The sequence below is a fragment of the Takifugu rubripes genome, chromosome 8, assembly GCF_901000725.2.
Source record: "Takifugu rubripes chromosome 8, fTakRub1.2, whole genome shotgun sequence".
NCBI lineage: Eukaryota > Metazoa > Chordata > Actinopteri > Tetraodontiformes > Tetraodontidae > Takifugu > Takifugu rubripes.
The window spans coordinates 8449226-8466152 of NC_042292.1; the positions used below are offsets into that span (position 1 = coordinate 8449226).

Below are 16927 nucleotides of genomic sequence, written 5' to 3' on the forward strand. Positions count from 1 at the left end.
TGAAAGGCTCTTTGTCATATTATGAGATGTATCCAGCTTGGAGTTTGCTTAGCTCCTCCCATTTTGACCTATTTTATGAGGCAGTTAAAGTCCACCGCCAGAGGTTATGTAATCCACCCATTGCGGCGTGTTTGTGTTGTCACACATGACGATGAACACGTAGAAGATGATTCAAGGCTACAAAAGCTCAGCTGCAGACAGCTGCGAACTCAGACAGAAATGGAGGCCATATTTGCCAAGAATGGATCAGAAACTCCAGAACCAGTCGAGGCTGAAGTCAGGGGTGAGTTTAAAACCCTAACAAAATAAACATGTGTTGGGTTTATTTATCAGTCAAGGTTCAAATACATGGGGTGTCGGGCCCGCTGATACGGGCTGTCCGCTCCCTGTACGATCGGTGCCAGAGTTTGGTCCGAATTGCTGGCAGTAAGTCGAACTTGTTTCCGGTGAGGGTTGGTCTCCGCCAGGGCTGCCCTTTGTCACCGATTCCGTTCATAATTTTTATGGACAGAATTTCTAGGTGCAGTCGTGGTGTTGAGGGGGTCCGGTTTGGTGACCTCAGGATCGCGTCTCTGCTTTTTGCGGATGATGTGGTCCTGTTGGCGTCATCGGCCCGTGACCTCCAACGATCACTGGATCGGTTCGCCGCCGCATGTGAAGCGGCTGGGATGAGAATCAGCACCTCCAAATCCGAGGCCATGGTTCTCGACCGGAAAAAGGTGGAGTGCCTTCTCCAGGTAAAGGAGGAGATCCTGCCCCAAGTGGAGGAGTTCAAGGACCTCGGGGTCGTTCACAAGTGAGGGAAGAATGGAGCGGGAGATTGACAGGCGGATCGGTGCGGCGTCCACAGTAATGCGGACTCTGCACCGGTCCGTGAGCTGTAAAATGAGCCTCCTCCGTAGGGTGGCTGGGCTCTCCCCTAGAGATAGGGTGAGAAGCTCTGCCATCCGGGAGGAGCTCGGAGTAGAGCCGCTGCTCCTCCGCGTTGAGAGGAGCCAGATGAGGTGGCTTGGGCATCTAGTCAGGATGCCCCCTGGACGCCTCCCTGGTGAGGTGTTCAGGGCATGTCCCTCCGGTAGGAGACCCCCGGGGAGACCCAGGACACGTTGGAGAGACTATGTCTCTCGACTGGCCTGGGAACGCCTGGGGATCCCCCCGGATGAGCTGGAGGAGGTAGCTGGGGAGAGGGAAGTCTGGGCTTCTCTCCTTAGGCTGCTGCCCCCGCGACCCGACCCCGGATAAGCGGTAGTGGATGGATGGATGGATGGATGGATGGTTCAAATACATTTTATCCATTAGAAAACAACAATCTGATGAACAAACTGTATATGAACCTTCTTTCATTAGAAATACTAAAACATAAGAAAATATGTATTTTAGTGCAAACAATATTTGAACTGTTATGTTTTTAAACTGAGCTGCACTTCAAATATATTCAAATGATCAGAACCATGGCACATGGGTGCATCTTTTCATTATTTATTGATTTATTTGCGGATTAACGTGCATACATACAAGAATAAAATAGAATTGGTTTGGAATCAAAAGAGGGGATTTTATTTATAGTCATTTTTACAAATATAGAGCATTATCCGTCACCGTCATGCTGCATTCAATGGTCTGATCATCTTATTTCCTAGTTTTGTCTACCTTTCTCAAGATTTTACAAAATGACCTGTTTTACCTGCAGGTTCCATTCCGTCATGGCTGCAGGGCACCCTGCTGAGGAACGGGCCCGGCCTCTTCTCGGTGGGCAATTCACAGTACAACCACTGGTTCGATGGCCTGTCACTCATCCACAGCTTCACCTTCAGAAACGGTGAGGAATCCTGGAGTGCCGACAACAACCAGGTGTTTTGTGTGTTTTTAAAAAAAGCTTGTGTCATTGTTGCAGGCGAGGTGACCTACAGGAGCAAGTTTCTGAGGAGCGAAACCTACAAAAAGAACTGCACGTCCAACAGGATTGTTGTCTCCGAGTTTGGGACGATGGTTTATCCGGATCCCTGCAAAAACATCTTCTCCAGGTAATGGAAAAAAAAATCGAGGTTGACGTCAGTGCCCTCAAATCAGAGACAAAGAACTGATAAAGGTGTTTGTCGTCAGAGCATTTACGCACCTCTGCAACGCCATCCCGGACTTCACCGACAACAACTTGATCAATATCATTCGCTATGGCAAGGACTACTACGCCAGCTCCGAGATCAACTACATCAACCAGATCGACCCCGTTACCCTGGAAACCGTGGGCAGGGTAACTTCTTTGAGTCGCCCTGTAAACTTGCACATGTGTCAAACTCAGTCCTGGAGGGCCACGATCCTGCCGGGTTTTCTGTCCTGCCAGGCTGAAAATGCCTTCAGTGGGATAGAAAACCCGGCCGGATCGTGGCCCTCAAGGACTGAGTTTGACATTCCTGGTGGCTCGAGCTAATGACCTTCGCTGCGTTTCTGTAGGTGAACTACCGGAACCACATTGCTCTGAACTTGGCAACGGCTCACCCTCACTATGACGAGGAGGGCAACACCTACAACATGGGCACCGCTCTGATCGGGCTGGGGCTGCCAAAGTACGTCATCTTCAAAATCCCAGCTGAGACTTCAGGTATGAGGGCAAACAGGTGGGGAGGGAACCCAACATTATCTGGATCTCAGAAACAGAATGCATCAGAAATCAGAACCGAATTGGAATCTTCACAGCAGCAGCCTGCAGTGCCTCAGGGCTTTCAAATGTAACACAATTCTGAATTATACAGATTCCTGTGGTCTTATGGGTGCTATAGCCCCCCCAGGCTGGGATTATGAATGTGCTCTATTTTCTAACTGGTGGGAAACAGTAATTAGATGGAAAGAAAGGTGGTTTGGGCCATATGATGACCCATGAACCTTAAAAGCCCCTTATGTGTAAGATCTGTTCCTATATGTTTCCAGGAATATTTAAATCCATAAATCTACGAAACCATCATCGTGTGTCAGACAGGACAGGATGGGTCGGAGTGAATAGGGAATTTCTCACATTTAGGGCAGAGATGTGTGAAGCTGGAGAGTGCAGCGTGTGACCTAAACCCCCAACCCCCTGTTTTAGATAAGGGCCACAAGAAGCCGGCGCTGAGGAAGGTCCAGCAGATCTGTTCCATTCCGTTCCGCTCCACTATGTTTCCCAGCTACTTCCACAGCTTCGGGATGACAGAAAACTACATCGTGTTTGTGGAGCAGCCGTTCAAACTGGATATAATCAAACTGGCCACCGCCTACTTCAGAGGCGTCACTTGGGGAAGCTGCCTCAAATTTGATAAGGATGACGCCGTAAGTCCTTCGCTCTCGCGCTTCCTGTTGAGAGGAAAACGACAGTTTCAGGGCACATTTACGGATCAATGTCTCACAGACGGCTAATCTGTCTGAATGCAACATGGAAGAATTTCCACAGATGACAAACACAGGCCTCTATTTATATTTTATAAGTTTGCAAATATTTTGGATTACTCTTTTCTTCTACTTACAAGAGCTGTGCTCAAGACCTCACTTTTGAGTATCACATCAAATCATAGTCCGATTAGTGAGGCCGTACGTTACCATGCCGACAATACGTGAAGTACCGTCAAAGCTTGTGGTCAACGCATGACAAAAGTCGTTTAAGACATGCAGGGTTGCGATTTCTTAACATTGCGGATTCTATGGCGTAAATTTGGGACCAGCAATAAGGAATCAAACCAACCTTTTCTGTTCCAGACCTTCTTTCACATCATCAACAGAACGACAGGAAAGGCCGTCTCCACCCGTTTCTATGGGGACGCTTTGGTAGTTTTCCACCACATCAACGCATACGAGGATGATGGGCACTTGGTGTGTGACCTGATAACCTACAGCGACAGCAGCCTATACGACATGTTCTACATCAGAAATGTCAAACAGGACACAAGCAACTTCGTCCAGTCCAACCAGAGCTTCTGCCCACCAGTTTGCAAGAGGTTCGTCTTCCCGCTGAACGTCAACAAGGTACAGTTCACGCAGCACCCCCCAAAACTCCGCTTTTCTAAATGTCTGGGGTAACACATGAATGGTTTTGCCAGGATTCCCCCAGAGGATCTAATTTGGTGACTCTGACAGACACCACAGCTCAGGCAGCGATGCAGGAGGACGGATCCATCTACTGCCAACCAGACACCCTGTTTGAAGGTTCTTACACCACCGTTACTGATGCACTGCTGGATTAACGCTCCTCAACAGTCAAGTCTGATCTCCTCTCAGGTCTCGAGCTTCCTGGGATCAACTACAAGTTTAACTCCAAGAAGTACAGATTCTTCTACGGGTCCAGGGTGGAGGTTTCTCCACATCCCTACAAGGTGAAAACCTCCTCCAACATTAAGTTAATTGGTAACTGGCCCCAGGTGTGGTTGTCCTGGGTCGGACCGGTAACCTGTCCCTGGGTGGAGACCAGCCTCTCGTCTGCAGACCACTGGGAGAGTGTCCACGATAGCAAATAAGAATCGGGCAACATAAAATTGATGGATGGGGGGATGGATGGGTGATTATGACCTCATCTTGAATTCTTTTTGTCCCAACAGCTGGCCAAGATTGACGTCGTGACCAGGAAACACCTCGAGTGGAAGCAAGAGCTCTGTTTCCCGTCAGAACCAGTGTTTGTGGCATCTCCTGGGGCTGATGAGGAAGATGACGGTGAGGCTTTCACTGACCAGCATCGCTGATTTATGACGATGTTAAAATGTGCTGTCCTCCACAGGGGTCATTTTGTCATCGGTCATCTCTTCGGATCCAAAGGTCTCGCCGTTCATGCTCATCCTCGACGCAAAAACATTTACAGAAATCGCCCGAGCCTCCATCCCCACCAGCGTCCACTTGGACCTTCACGGACTTTTCATTCCTGATTGAGTCTGAACTTCCTTCATATTCATCCTGTCATTAAAATGTACTTTTTCAGGATTTTCTTTGGTCACATTTGGCCATAAAATGAGGAGACAGCAAAACATTTGCGAATAAAGCAGGGCCAATATTCACCAAGACTCCTACGACGTAAAAGTAGCCCTTAGTGACATCAGTCTAAAAAAAATAATATTTTTTTACCCATTGGTTAGATAAAAGTTATTCACATCTTTTTTAAGATGCTGAAACAGAGAAGATGGCAGAACAACAGAGGAAGGAGAGAAATTCTCCATCAACTGAACAACACATTTATATATCATTTGCAACACCCTATCCAATGACCATCTAAATAAATAATACACACACACTATGTGTAATAAGTTCCATATAAATATATAACAGACCTTAATGAAATGATTGAACAAATGAGTCATCTCATCCCTTATTACTGTTAATTAATAAAATGCACTTGGAGAACTTTTGTATGAAAGCAACGTCACGCTCGTTTGGGATGAATGTCCAGACTGCTGGGATTCAGCCGAAGATATTCAGCACAACGGCACTGTCTCCCATGTAATATTGCTTTAATCGCAGATTTCAGAAGGCCGTATCACCTAGCAACAGGCTGAAAAAGGTTTCTGCCCCCTCCTCACTCAGAGACGTCCTGAATCACTCCGCCAGGAGCTCTCAGAGGAGGACGGGCCCGGACATCTTTCACATACATCTCATTTAATGTGATGGTGATATTAAAACTCACTTTGTTTTGTCAAGTTTGTTTTAAATGTGTGAGTCATAGATTTGGTGATGATCTAAATTTAAGACATCTTTTGGGTTCAAGTATGCTGGACAATTTATTAATTCATGGGATTCATGCATAGGAAGTCTTATGAAATATCAAAATATTAAGTTTCATTTTGTTGCTAAACGCTTACATTGTTCAGGGAGAACTTGGCCCTCTAAATCTGGAAAAAATACTTCTGCGGGTTTAATCGGAATCATGGGAATTTATTACATCATCGGCAACAGACAGTTTAAAATCTCCCAAAGGTGATGTCCTCCATCCGTTAAACCCCGCCCCGTTACAATCCAACGTGGCTGACGTAGAACACGAGCAACGCCTTTAGAGTCTTTACAGTCAAAGCTGTTGTAGCGCTTCAATGTTTCGGTGTTTTAAGAAAGGAAATTGTAGATAAAAATCCTCCTCTTGCAATACTTGATCAAATCCCACAATGCATCTGGGTTCAACGTGAAGGAGACGGGCAGCCTGGGACGGGCTGTGATGCAGCAGCCGAAATCAGAAGAAAAATTGATTATGAAGAACAGGCACGTTGGAATACTCTGTGCATGTGTGTGTAGTCTAAACTATCACTGTTTACAACAGTGGAAAAACAGTTAGTTTCTCACAGAAAAACTCTTTTTCATGTATTTTTTATCTTTTCCTTTTGCCCTGCCATCCGCTTCTGAGGAAGAGAGTGTGTGTGTGTGTTTATAGAGCTGTGTGTGTTTCCCAGGCCCTCAGATGATCTCAAATATCTTCTTTAGTTCCACGATCAGCTGCCAGTCTGTTTTCTGCATCTCGTCTCTGAACCAGTTCTTCAGAGCGTCGATGGAGGCCCGTGTGATCTGAAACACGACAACACGGATGACACAAAGTGCGACAGGTTGTCCTTTTCACCGTTTACATTACTTTTCTTTTGTGGAGCAGACTTTTATTGTGAAATATCTGTACAGGAATGAGAGTTTCAGTGCTACAACTTATTGAGAGGTGAAATAAAACTTTTCTTTCTGAGTTCTTTGTGTCCTCACCTTACTGACGATCATGTCAGTGGCTTCAAAATGGCGGCCGTACATCTTGGGGGACTCCCCAGGAATGGGCTCGATCTTGACACACACTTCCTGGCCTTTCTTGGCACAGTCAATAGTTTTGTGATTCAGCTCGATGCTGGTGATCACGCCAATGTCCACAAACTGTAAAACAACGTAAATTTGGTGTCAACTTGGATCAAACCAAAAAAACAAACTAAATTATTAGTGTCTGGGCGTGTCTTACCCCTTTACTGGGGACACAGAGTGGCGTCCCTTGCCGCAGGACACCCGCGTCAATGCACACACCCACCACGATGGGATCTCTGGAGTTAAAGATGAATTGTGGCAAAATTCGCAGCTTCGCGGGAAACACAGCTATGTGCCTGAGAACATAAGATCAGTCAGGAGGTGGCGCTCTGCGTTTTCTCAGGTTCGAGGGCGTTTTCTTACTTAAACTCCTCCTGCTTGGCTTTCTTGTATTCCTCCCTGTACTTGGTGAACGAGTCAAACAGGTGGTAAATGATATCAGCCGCGAATATCTGGACCCCCAGGGTGTCTGCCATCTCCTGGGCCTCCCTCTCCACCTTGATGTCAAACGCCAGGATCACTGCGTATCTGTACACAGAAAACACATTTGAACATGTCCTTGCTGCCACTTGAAGAGGATTAACCGTGTTATCGATGCATGATGGAGGGACGTACTGCAGGTCGTGTTCCAGCATCGTTGACGCCTTCATCACGTCTTTCTTATGAACTGGACCGATGTTGATACCAGCGTACTGTAGGGCCGCACATGTCAAAGGTCAGAGTTCTGGAGAAGGCGGCGACTGTTGCCAAAGCGATCGTGGTACTCACTGGAACTTTAGATGTTCGGAGGAACTCCAAGAGAGCCTCCAGAGATCCCAGCGTCGACGCCTGCACGTAAACTCCTTTCTCCTCCAGTTTGATGGAGCTCAGGGTCTGTTTGAGTTCCCGGACAAGCTCATCCTGAAACCCAGCACCACTCACTCAACTGGGAGCATCACACAACCACTCCTACACTGGCTTCTTTGTTTTATTTTTATTTCCAATCTTTCTTTGCATTTTACCCTCAGGACAGGGACCTCATCCTCCTTGTTGGCCACTAGCAGGGGGAGCCCCGCCAGCGTCTTCTCCAGGTCTTTACCCAGAATCTTTACACCCTGAGACGTTGCCACCTCCTTGTGCTTTTCGTATTGGTTCTACACAGACACATCCACCGATCAATAATCGTTGCAGAGAGGGTAAAATATTTGAGTTTTAGGAACAAATCTGCATATTTCGGCCATTTCACCTTAACTCGAAGCTCCTTCAGAGGCGGTGGTAACAGCAAACCTCTGATCTGCGTCACAATTGGACCCTCAACACCTGGAACGATGATGGTGTCTCCCTCACGGAGACGGCCGTTGATCAGGATGACATCTATCGTGGTTCCCATACCAGGGAGAGCTTTAACCTGAGTGCATGATAGTCGTGAGCCCTTTTTAAAAACTGTGCACTGGGGGAAAGAAATTTAAATAAAAGCTTCTCACCTCCATGACTTGAGCTCGGAGCTCATCGCAGTGGGCTAGCCGGCGGGCTAACATGGTCTGGGTGAGCTCAACCAGCAGAGCAATGAGATTTCCCATCCCGTCACCGCTGTGTGCTGAGGTAGGAACCAACGACACAAAGGTGCGGGGATCTTTATTCTCATGAAATAGTGCCGCATTAAGACCCTGAGGAGCAATAAGAACATGAACTGACGGTCAATGATGGCATTCCTCGAGGCCCTGCCCTTGACCTCCTAATATTTGTTGTGAGCATTTGTTTCTCTAGATAAACTGTCCATGAGACTGAAAGAAGACTGGTTGATGATGACACCTGCTGGGCAAACTCCACGATAACAGCTTTCGCTCTCTCGTCAAACTCGTCCTTGGTGTTCTTCTTCTGCTTTTTTAGCGTGGCCACGACGTCTGTGTCCGGACTCTTTTTCCAGTCATAAAGACGGTCGATCTGAGGTCAGAGGAAGCCGACGTCAGGAGATGGGATAAAGAACGTGAAGGACACAGCCGAAGGTGGACGGGTGACACACCTTATTCAGGGCGACGATGAAGGGACACTTTTTCTCCTTCAGCAGGTTGATCGACTCGAGCGTCTGAGGCTCCAAACCGTGCATGATGTCCACCACCAGGATGGCGATGTCACACAGTGAGCTGCCTCGATTCCTCAAGTTGCTGAATGTAAAAACAAAGAGCAAATCCTGAGAAACAGACAACAGTCTGGGGAAAAAACAGTCAGCAGAGACTGTGCGGCTTCCTGGATTTTCCCAAAACACAAAGAGGACAGCGTTTGTTTGAGCGATACCTGAAGGACTCGTGTCCCGGTGTGTCGATGATCAGCATGCCGGGAATCTTAAGGTTTTCTTTGTCGAACTGCTCAGAAGACAAACACTTAAATCAATGATCACGAACAAAACAGAGGCGCGAGGTTCCTCTACACGGGTGTGTCCTCTTACATTCTTAACCATCTTTGCCTGCTCCACAATCGTCTCTTTTGGAACGTTTGTGGCTCCGATCTGCTGTGTGATCCCTCCAGCCTCGCCATCCTGAACATGAGTGTGTCGCAGCTACACACACAAAAACAAAATGACAACCGCATCAGAAAATGGGTGCGCCACAACATGATCTCTCACTGTAAACAATCACAGCAATCTGGGAAAACAAATGATCTGTCATCAAACCTGTGAAAACGTAAAGCAACAGTCAGTGAAGAACAAATCCTTCTAATCCGCTGTTAAATGTTACCTTGTCCAGGATTTTCGTCTTTCCTGTGTCGACGTGTCCAAGCACACACACCACCGGTGCTCTCAGCATGTCCAGTTTGATGTTCTTCAAGTTCTCTGCTTTCCGTTTCTATAGAAACATGAAAGAAGTCAGAGAAAGGAAACGAGGAGGGGATAAGCTCCCACTGCTCCTGCTTTCTCACACCTCTATCCTCCTCTTGGCCCGGTCGTAGAGGCGCTGCTCCTTCGTCCTGCCGTCGTCGTCGTCACTCTCGCTGCTCTCGTCCTCGCTCTCCTTTGCCGGCTTCCTCTTGCCTTGGCTCACAGGGGCCACCTCCTTCACTGCCTCCTCTTCACTCACGTCTTCCTCGTCATCATCGTCCTCCTCGTCCTCATCATCCGCTTCCTCCTCATCTTCATCACTGCCTGCAGGCTGAGGGGGGGACGCCGTCTCCTCCTTCACCTCAATGTGAACTTTTTTCAAATCTGACATCAATTGGAAGAGGTTTACTGGACAACTTGAATATTTATACTAGTAATGAATTAAAATCTGTCTTTTAAGGTAAATCGAAAGTTTCCTTCAGTCGATTTAAATCAAGGCCGTCACTGAATTAGCACAGCGTACAGAAACTCACCTTTCTCCTCATCTGTGGCGATGGCCTCCCAGTCATCCACATCAGCATCTGGCTTCACCTCTGCAGACAATCTTGTGTTAAAAATGCTTTGGTTCTTTTCCTGCCATGCTTGGAATCATTACATCACAATAATAACTTGTAACTACTAAGCCTTAATCACCCATGACCGAGGCAACACTCTTAATCCTTCTTAAACAAACCAAATCTGACGACGACGACTCCTCATCTCACCTGGCTCTGCAGCAGGGGTCTTGGCCTCCGTCACCACAGCAACAGGCTCTGGAGTCTTGGAGGTCGGAGATGTCACTTGTGATGTTTCTAGAAGGAACAAAGAGGAGCTGTGAGCTTCATGAGCATTGTTGAGTACAGACCGGAATGCGCTGATTTGACAGGTGCATTTACTCCTAACTCTCCAAACATGAATGATTATCTTGTTTTTGTGTGTTTAATTCAATGTAACATGGTTTGAGTATGGCAGGATGCTTTTAAATTGTTGCTGACCTTTGGATCAACTGTCACGACCTCTGTTCTTTTGGCCCATTGTTTGGCCATCTAAGCATGAACTACAGCTCAGAGCGTGACTGCACATGGTGAATTGAGAACCAGTACTTGTAACTGTGTGAGGCTAGGCGTGGGGTTTGGGGATAAAACACCTTCAGGAGTGTGGACGTTGGGCTTCCTCTTCCTCTTGTCTCCGTAAACTGGCTTTTTCTTTGGCATCGAGTCTTTGGATGGCACTTCAACACCTGCTCAGCAGAATATTTGACAGTAAAGAAGAGATCGAATCCACGTGAGAACAATGTCCGGAGCGTTGCCCCTCACCCTGGGCCTGCAGCATCTTGAGGGTGGCCTCGGCTCGAGCTCGCGCCTCCTTCTGGGCTTTGGTCAGGAGCTTCCCCTCCTTCTTCATACGCTCCTTCCGCTCCTTATCCTTCTGCTTCTTCTTCTCCTTGCGCTCCTGCTCTAGGCGCTCCTACAAGAACATTACGAGGGGTCAGAGGTCTCTGTTCGAGTTATGATGACATCACCTTAACAGCGATGCTGATGTACCTGCTCCTGCCGCTGCCTCTCCAGCTCCTCCAGTCTCCTCTGTCGCTCCTCCTCCTCCCTCCTGACTCGCTCCTCCTCCTACAAAACAGACACTGTTGAGCAACAAACAGGCTCATGTCAAGGCCCAACAAATGAATTTCCCAGCATGCCTCACCTCCTTCATCTTGGCCAGAGCTTCCTGCATGGCCTTCACCGTAGCCTTGCTGGGGCCTTTCTTCTTCTCTTTCTCCTCCTTCTCCACCTTCTTCTTCTTCTTGTCTTTTTTCTTCTTGTCACTATCGGCTTCATCTGAAGGAGAAAGGAGAACAGAGAATGTCACAACAATCAAGCACAACAACCATACCAAAACCGACAGAAGGCGGGTGAGCACTCACCATCTGCGGCTGGCTCCGGCTTATCATCCTCCTCCTCCATCACCGCTGCAGGAGGAGTGGGTGTGGCTTCAGCCGTGACCGTCTTCTTCTCTGCTTCTTTTTTCACCTCTGCGTTGGCCTCCTTCAGCTTCTTTTGCTTCAGCCTCTCTTCCTCCTTCTTCTTACGATCCCTCTCTTTCTTCTCCGCCTTCTTCTGTGCCGCCGTCTTCATTTTGAAGCCGCCACCGTCCTCGCCGTCCTGCTCCTCTTCGTCCTCGCTCTCTGCTTTTGCAGCCTTGCCCTTGTTCTTTTTCTTCTTCTTGTCTCTGCGGAAGGCGAATTCATCCTCAGAGTCGTCGTCGTCATCTTTCTCTCCATCCCCTCCTTTTTTCACGCTTTTTTCATCATCCTCATCATCTGACAGTTTGTGTTGCCCTTTCTTGCTTTCTTTGTTCTTGATGTGGGATCGAGAGCTGTTGTCCTCATCGGAGTCAGAGGGCAGAGCAACAGAAGTGGCCTGGAGAAGAATTTAAAAGTGCATCACAAATCAACGAACAAAAATATTCCATGAAATATTTATCTTTCTCGCTCTTCACCTTCTTGTTTCCCTTCTGTTGTCCATTCCTTTCTTCAGCAGGATGATCTTCCTCACCCTCCTCATCATCCAGGCTAGAGGCGCCCTTCTTCTCCTTCCTGGTTTTCTTCTTCTCTGGTTTTGGAGGCTGGATGCTCTGCGTGTGCTCTGTGGTGTCCACTTTCTGGAGAGAAGAACTAGTTTTTCACACATGCTTCATCTTTTGTCCACGCGCTTGACTGCAGAATCTGTGATTAAACTGGGTGGATTTCGTTGCAGCGCTCACCTTCCCTTTTCCTCCCCGAGCCTCTAAAGACAGCTCCTCCAACTCCTTTAAGATGTCATCCTCACTGCAAGAAGACAATGTCACAAAACAAAACAACATTTGTGTTGATTGCACAGAATATTAATGTGCATTTTGCAACATTGGATGGAGACATATAGGATATAAGGAAAGAGAAGGAGGAAGAGGAGGAACACTGGCATACTCAAAGTCATCCTTCTTGGCTCCTTTTTTCTTCTTCTTCCCTTTTATCTCTTTGGAGGCTCCGGCTCCTTCGATCTCTGCAGCAAGAGCATCGATGTCAACGCCGTCGTCTTTGGCACTGCAGAGAGGTCAAAAGCAACACTGATTGATCAAAAAATGCCCCATCACGTTCATCTATTCAGGCCGCACTGCAGCCTGACCCCGCGCTCTGGGTCACAACAACACGAACCAATGGAAAGCTGCTGAACTTGCACTCTCTTTTATTTCTCATCAGCCCTCTGCTGAGTTGCGGGGACGAAAAACACTTCAAATAGCCAGCGTCATTTCTGTCGTGTCAAAATAAGAAAGATCATTTAATTAAGGAAACATTTCAGCAGATGCGTGCTTATCGGAAAAGATCTGATAAACTGTTTGAAGGTGAGCCTCTACAGAATTATTGCTGATTATGGACCACGATCTTTGTTTCCTGACCCACTCCAGGGCATTCCTACATTTTCAGATTAAGATCATGTTGACTCTGTTCATCACACATAATTATCCATTTTATGGGAAATTTAGAAAGTGATATAACCATAACCCCCCTTCCATTATGAAGAAAATGTGTTTCTATCCATTGGACCCGATCAAATGTGTCATGTCTTCCTCATGATCCAGATACCACGTATCTGCCTGTGTTTCAGCGTTGACCCGGGATGTAATTCTGCTCATAAAAGGAGCTGAAGGCTTCCACAGCTCTCAAATCCAGACATTCTATTTGAGTTCGGATTCAGCCTGGTGTGCACTGACGAACGTGGTCAGCAGGTGACATCACATCAGCATATTCGAGAGCATATGTTAGCTGTCACAGTCACAATACTGGAACCACAAAGGAGATAAATGAGCTAAGAGCTAGCTCAGCCGTTGGGAATGGTCTCCACGTTGTGGACCCGATCCAAATTTTACTACCTTAAATGATTTAAAGCTTATTACGTCCTTAGAGAACAGTACATTAGTCGGCTTAGACAACGTCGAGTACAAACGCTGCGTGGAAATTTTAGATCTCAGAGGAGCTAAAAGAATCGAGGATCTGCCGTTACGAGGGCTAGCCATTAGCAACGCTAGCTATCGGGACCGACTTCTCAAGAAAACGTGGATAAACGTTACTAAACACGCCAAGACTGAGGTTGTGCCGGTGACACCAGGTAGACTCGGCTAGTGCGTGTTTGGGTAATCTTGGGCCATTTATGTTCCACTTAAAGAGTCACCTGTGCACAGTTACAGGAACTCGTGGTTAGCATCTGTTTACGCCAGTAGCCGATATGCTAACAGTGTCCAGCGGGATAACGGGCCTCCGCAGTTTTAACACAGCAAGGCTGTTGACGCAAATCTGGTGTCGGGGCGCACTGGTTCCCATGTAAAGGCAGACGGACTTTTCTCTACCTGTCCTCTCCAGATTTCTTCTGTTTCTTCCCCATCCCGTCGCAGTGGTTATGCCGATCTCCTTTCAGCCGACTGACACCACACACCACGGATCACACTTAAAACAAAGATCGTCCACTGCCGGATACAAGTGCGACGACTCACTCCCTAACATTTGCTGACCTGAGTTAACTTTTCACCCGTCACCATAAAAGTCAATCGATACAGCATATATTTACGAGATAGAAACTTCACGTCGTAAGCAAAATGTTTATAAAAATGACTCAGTCAGTAATTTACTGTAATGGAAGATATCGTTTGATTTGTCGATTAAATTAACAGCACGTCCCAATTGAAGGCTGAGTGTGTCCTCGTCGTTTAATCCTAACAGACGCGCATGCGTGCAACTACCTGACCCGGCGCGTGGGTCAGCCGTGTCGATAAGTCACACTTTTCCAACAAAACTACAGATATGTTAACTTAAAAACAACACATTTAGATCGTCGATTTTAAAATATTTTTTTGTTTATATATAAGTTGGAAGCAACAATTTGAAATCCATTCGGGTTTAAAGTTTCACGGGACAACCTGTAGGGGCAGAAGGAACAATATGAATAGATCAGATATAATTTATTTTAAAAACAAAACGGACAATTATTTCATTGTTTGATTTTAGCCCATAGCGGCCACCAGTGCATCACACAGGTTGGCAAGTCTGTCCTGCAGATCGCTATTTTCACATCGTAGCATTGTGGCGACAGACGCAGCTGCTCGATGCCGACAGAAGCGTTCACCCACAAGCACGCTGCTCACTTCGCTGCACAACCGCCGGGGGAGCCAGTCAGCTGGGACGTCCAGCTCGCAGCTCTCAATAACGCCGTTCTTTATCGTCATCTGAAGCTGTCCTGAGCTGTGAGAAAAGGCTCGATGGTCCACCAGCTTCAGAGTAGCTTGGATTCTGAATTTGGGCGTTTTACCAAAGATCCACTCCCAACTACGGAGCTCTGCAGCTGCCTGCCCAAGTCCAGGAAAAGCAGATTCATCATCTGGGTCAACAAGGGTTGATTCGGCTTTGAAGTTGAACTCTGAATATTTAGAAGAGGAAAAAAAGATGTCATGTTTTGGGGCTGTTTTTGCAATCTGTGATCAGCAGAGGGCACCATTCACTCGAGTTTCATGCAAACAGTTCAGTACCTGTCCGGTACTGGTGAACCACTGAATTCAGAAGCTCATCTAACTGCAGTGTTGGAGCATGTTCCAGCAAATTGGTGACAGGCGAGGGAACACTGGGTGTAGCGTTACTATGAATACCAGGACAAGAAGGGCGAAGGACAGCAGTCAGGGCGGAACGATCAGCAGAATACAGCAAAGTGCAGTGATGGTAGGACGACTTCCTGCCCAGTCGGGACGCGCTGCCTGCAAACACGCCATCCACGACAATGAAAACTTCACAGATATGAACAGGAAAACATTGTAAATCCCAATCACCCCAATGAAATGAACAAAATCCAATGTCAAAATACCATCTAACATTGTCTCTAAACACTACCTGAGATTTTGAAGTGTCTGTTGAGTAAAATGTCAAATCTGTCAGTTGCCCAAACGTCTAGTTCTGGTCTTATCCTCTGCAGAGCCTCCGTAATGACCCTCAGGTTTCTCTGCCGGTCGTATGCTTTCTTTGAGGTGAAAAAGGTCAAATTAAGGTTCCCGAGATCGTGAAAGACAGTCCCACCACCGCTCCGCCTACGGGCCAGAGGGATTCCAGCCCTCCTCATGAATGACAGGTTGCACTCAGCCCAGGGGTTCTGATGACGTCCAATGACCACAGCTGGACGGTTCCTCCAGAGCAGAAGGATGCTACGCTGCTGCAGGTCCACGTTCGAGTCGATCCAGTCTTCCAGGGCCAGGTTCTGATACACATCAGTGGACTGCGAACGTAAGATCAGTCCTTTGTCACCGCTGAACAGGCCACTGCTGGATGCGGAGCTGGTCCGAACTGACTGGGCGCTGGATCGACAGCAGCCTCCAACATGAGACAGCGTCTTCTTGAGGATCGACATCACGGCGGTTTCCTCTCTTAGCTGGGTCTCCTTCAAATGTTTAAATATATTTATAATATAATATATTCTGTCCAGCTGCAAGTGACATTCTGATTGCAACAACATTAAATATAATCTGTCAATGTAAGTTAACAAGTATGTTTCGTATAAAATAATCAATCTGTTTTTGTAAACTGGTTTAAACCACTGAGGCTGCGTCAATCTGCGTGATAATCATTTATTAAACACTTTGTCATTTAAAAGTCAAGAACAATGAAATGCCGATAAAATAACTTGTCTTTACAGAAAAAGTCGAAATAGACAAAAATCACATGACATTCACAATACAATTTTCTGTGGTTAGTAACATGACCAAAGTCATTCTAAGCACGATCTTATATTTCGTCCTAACAGCGAGAAAATAACAAGCGAACTTAAATTCGCTAAAAGAATTTTTTTTAACTCAAATTTTCATCGATTAATAACAACAAACTTCAGAATTTAGTTGAGTATGTTCGTCTGACCTGACTCAAAGGGGGGAACGAAGATCCGCCGGACCACAGTCAAAGCTATCACTTCCGTTCCAGATGTTCAAGATAAACGTATAACTAATAACATAATAATGCGAAGCTGTAAAACATACAAAGGTAGAGGTGCCATAATAGTCTGTGGTAATTTACAGCACGTAAATATATAACTTTGGCTGCAAATAATGAAGTGAAGAAATCATAGTTCAATCAGAGTTTTGCGTTTCCACGAGTCATCTTATTTTGAAGGAATGATTATTGTACTTCCGGTTAGTGTGTTTCTTGCTGCTTCTTCACCACCACGGGTTCTACATGGCATTTTAAAATTGGTTCCGGTCTGATGAATAGTTAATTTATGATAACATGATCTAAATTAAAGGAAATATAAATATATATATATAGAC

General features: G+C 46.6%; 3 protein-coding genes across 3 annotated transcripts; 1 reads left to right on the top strand and 2 right to left on the bottom strand.

Moving 5' to 3' along the window:
- Positions 1-119: 119 nt before the first annotated feature.
- On the top strand, positions 120-5013 carry bco1l (beta-carotene oxygenase 1, like). Its single transcript, XM_003966631.3, has 11 exons — positions 120-283; positions 1691-1819; positions 1895-2024; positions 2104-2251; positions 2452-2599; positions 3080-3300; positions 3724-3990; positions 4065-4170; positions 4243-4337; positions 4560-4671; positions 4736-5013. Exons 1-11 carry the CDS (start codon positions 220-222, stop codon positions 4882-4884), a joined length of 1569 nt encoding a protein of 522 aa, XP_003966680.1. The 5' UTR covers positions 120-219; the 3' UTR covers positions 4885-5013.
- An 846-nt stretch (positions 5014-5859) lies between these two features.
- Positions 5860-14351, bottom strand: eif5b (eukaryotic translation initiation factor 5B). The gene is made up of 26 exons (XM_003966630.3): positions 13979-14351; positions 12561-12677; positions 12359-12422; positions 12095-12256; positions 11520-12015; positions 11300-11433; positions 11146-11223; positions 10918-11068; positions 10749-10841; positions 10327-10413; positions 10096-10155; positions 9666-9946; positions 9483-9590; positions 9194-9304; positions 9043-9110; positions 8771-8912; positions 8560-8691; positions 8232-8414; positions 7994-8155; positions 7770-7901; positions 7537-7668; positions 7384-7460; positions 7132-7296; positions 6926-7064; positions 6682-6843; positions 5860-6498 (listed from the first exon to the last, which is right to left on the bottom strand). Exons 1-26 carry the CDS (start codon positions 14011-14013, stop codon positions 6391-6393), a joined length of 3579 nt encoding a protein of 1192 aa, XP_003966679.1. The 5' UTR covers positions 14014-14351; the 3' UTR covers positions 5860-6390.
- Positions 14352-14482: 131 nt separating this feature from the next.
- Positions 14483-16844, bottom strand: lipt1 (lipoyltransferase 1). Its single transcript, XM_003966629.3, has 4 exons — positions 16521-16844; positions 15507-16047; positions 15152-15373; positions 14483-15042 (listed from the first exon to the last, which is right to left on the bottom strand). Exons 2-4 carry the CDS (start codon positions 16015-16017, stop codon positions 14630-14632), a joined length of 1146 nt encoding a protein of 381 aa, XP_003966678.2. The 5' UTR covers positions 16018-16047; positions 16521-16844; the 3' UTR covers positions 14483-14629.
- Positions 16845-16927: the final 83 nt, after the last annotated feature.

Excerpts from the sequence above, each read along its gene's own strand:
- bco1l (XM_003966631.3), top strand. The coding sequence starts at position 220 with ATGGAGGCCATATTTGCCAAGAATGGATCAGAAACTCCAGAACCAGTC. Across the intron at positions 3,301-3,723 it reads AATTTGATAAGGATGACGCC|ACCTTCTTTCACATCATCAA; the intron begins GTAAGTCCTTCG and ends TTTCTGTTCCAG. Across the intron at positions 4,338-4,559 it reads TTTCTCCACATCCCTACAAG|CTGGCCAAGATTGACGTCGT; the intron begins GTGAAAACCTCC and ends TTGTCCCAACAG.
- lipt1 (XM_003966629.3), bottom strand. The coding sequence starts at position 16,017 with ATGTCGATCCTCAAGAAGACGCTGTCTCATGTTGGAGGCTGCTGTCGA. Across the intron at positions 15,374-15,506 it reads CAGACACTTCAAAATCTCAG|GCAGCGCGTCCCGACTGGGC; the intron begins GTAGTGTTTAGA and ends GCGTGTTTGCAG. Across the intron at positions 15,043-15,151 it reads GGTTCACCAGTACCGGACAG|AGTTCAACTTCAAAGCCGAA; the intron begins GTACTGAACTGT and ends CTAAATATTCAG.
- eif5b (XM_003966630.3), bottom strand. The coding sequence starts at position 14,013 with ATGGGGAAGAAACAGAAGAAATCTGGAGAGGACAG. Across the intron at positions 9,305-9,482 it reads AGACGAAAATCCTGGACAAG|CTGCGACACACTCATGTTCA; the intron begins GTAACATTTAAC and ends TTGTGTGTGTAG. Across the intron at positions 7,297-7,383 it reads ATGCTGGAACACGACCTGCA|ATACGCAGTGATCCTGGCGT; the intron begins GTACGTCCCTCC and ends TTCTGTGTACAG.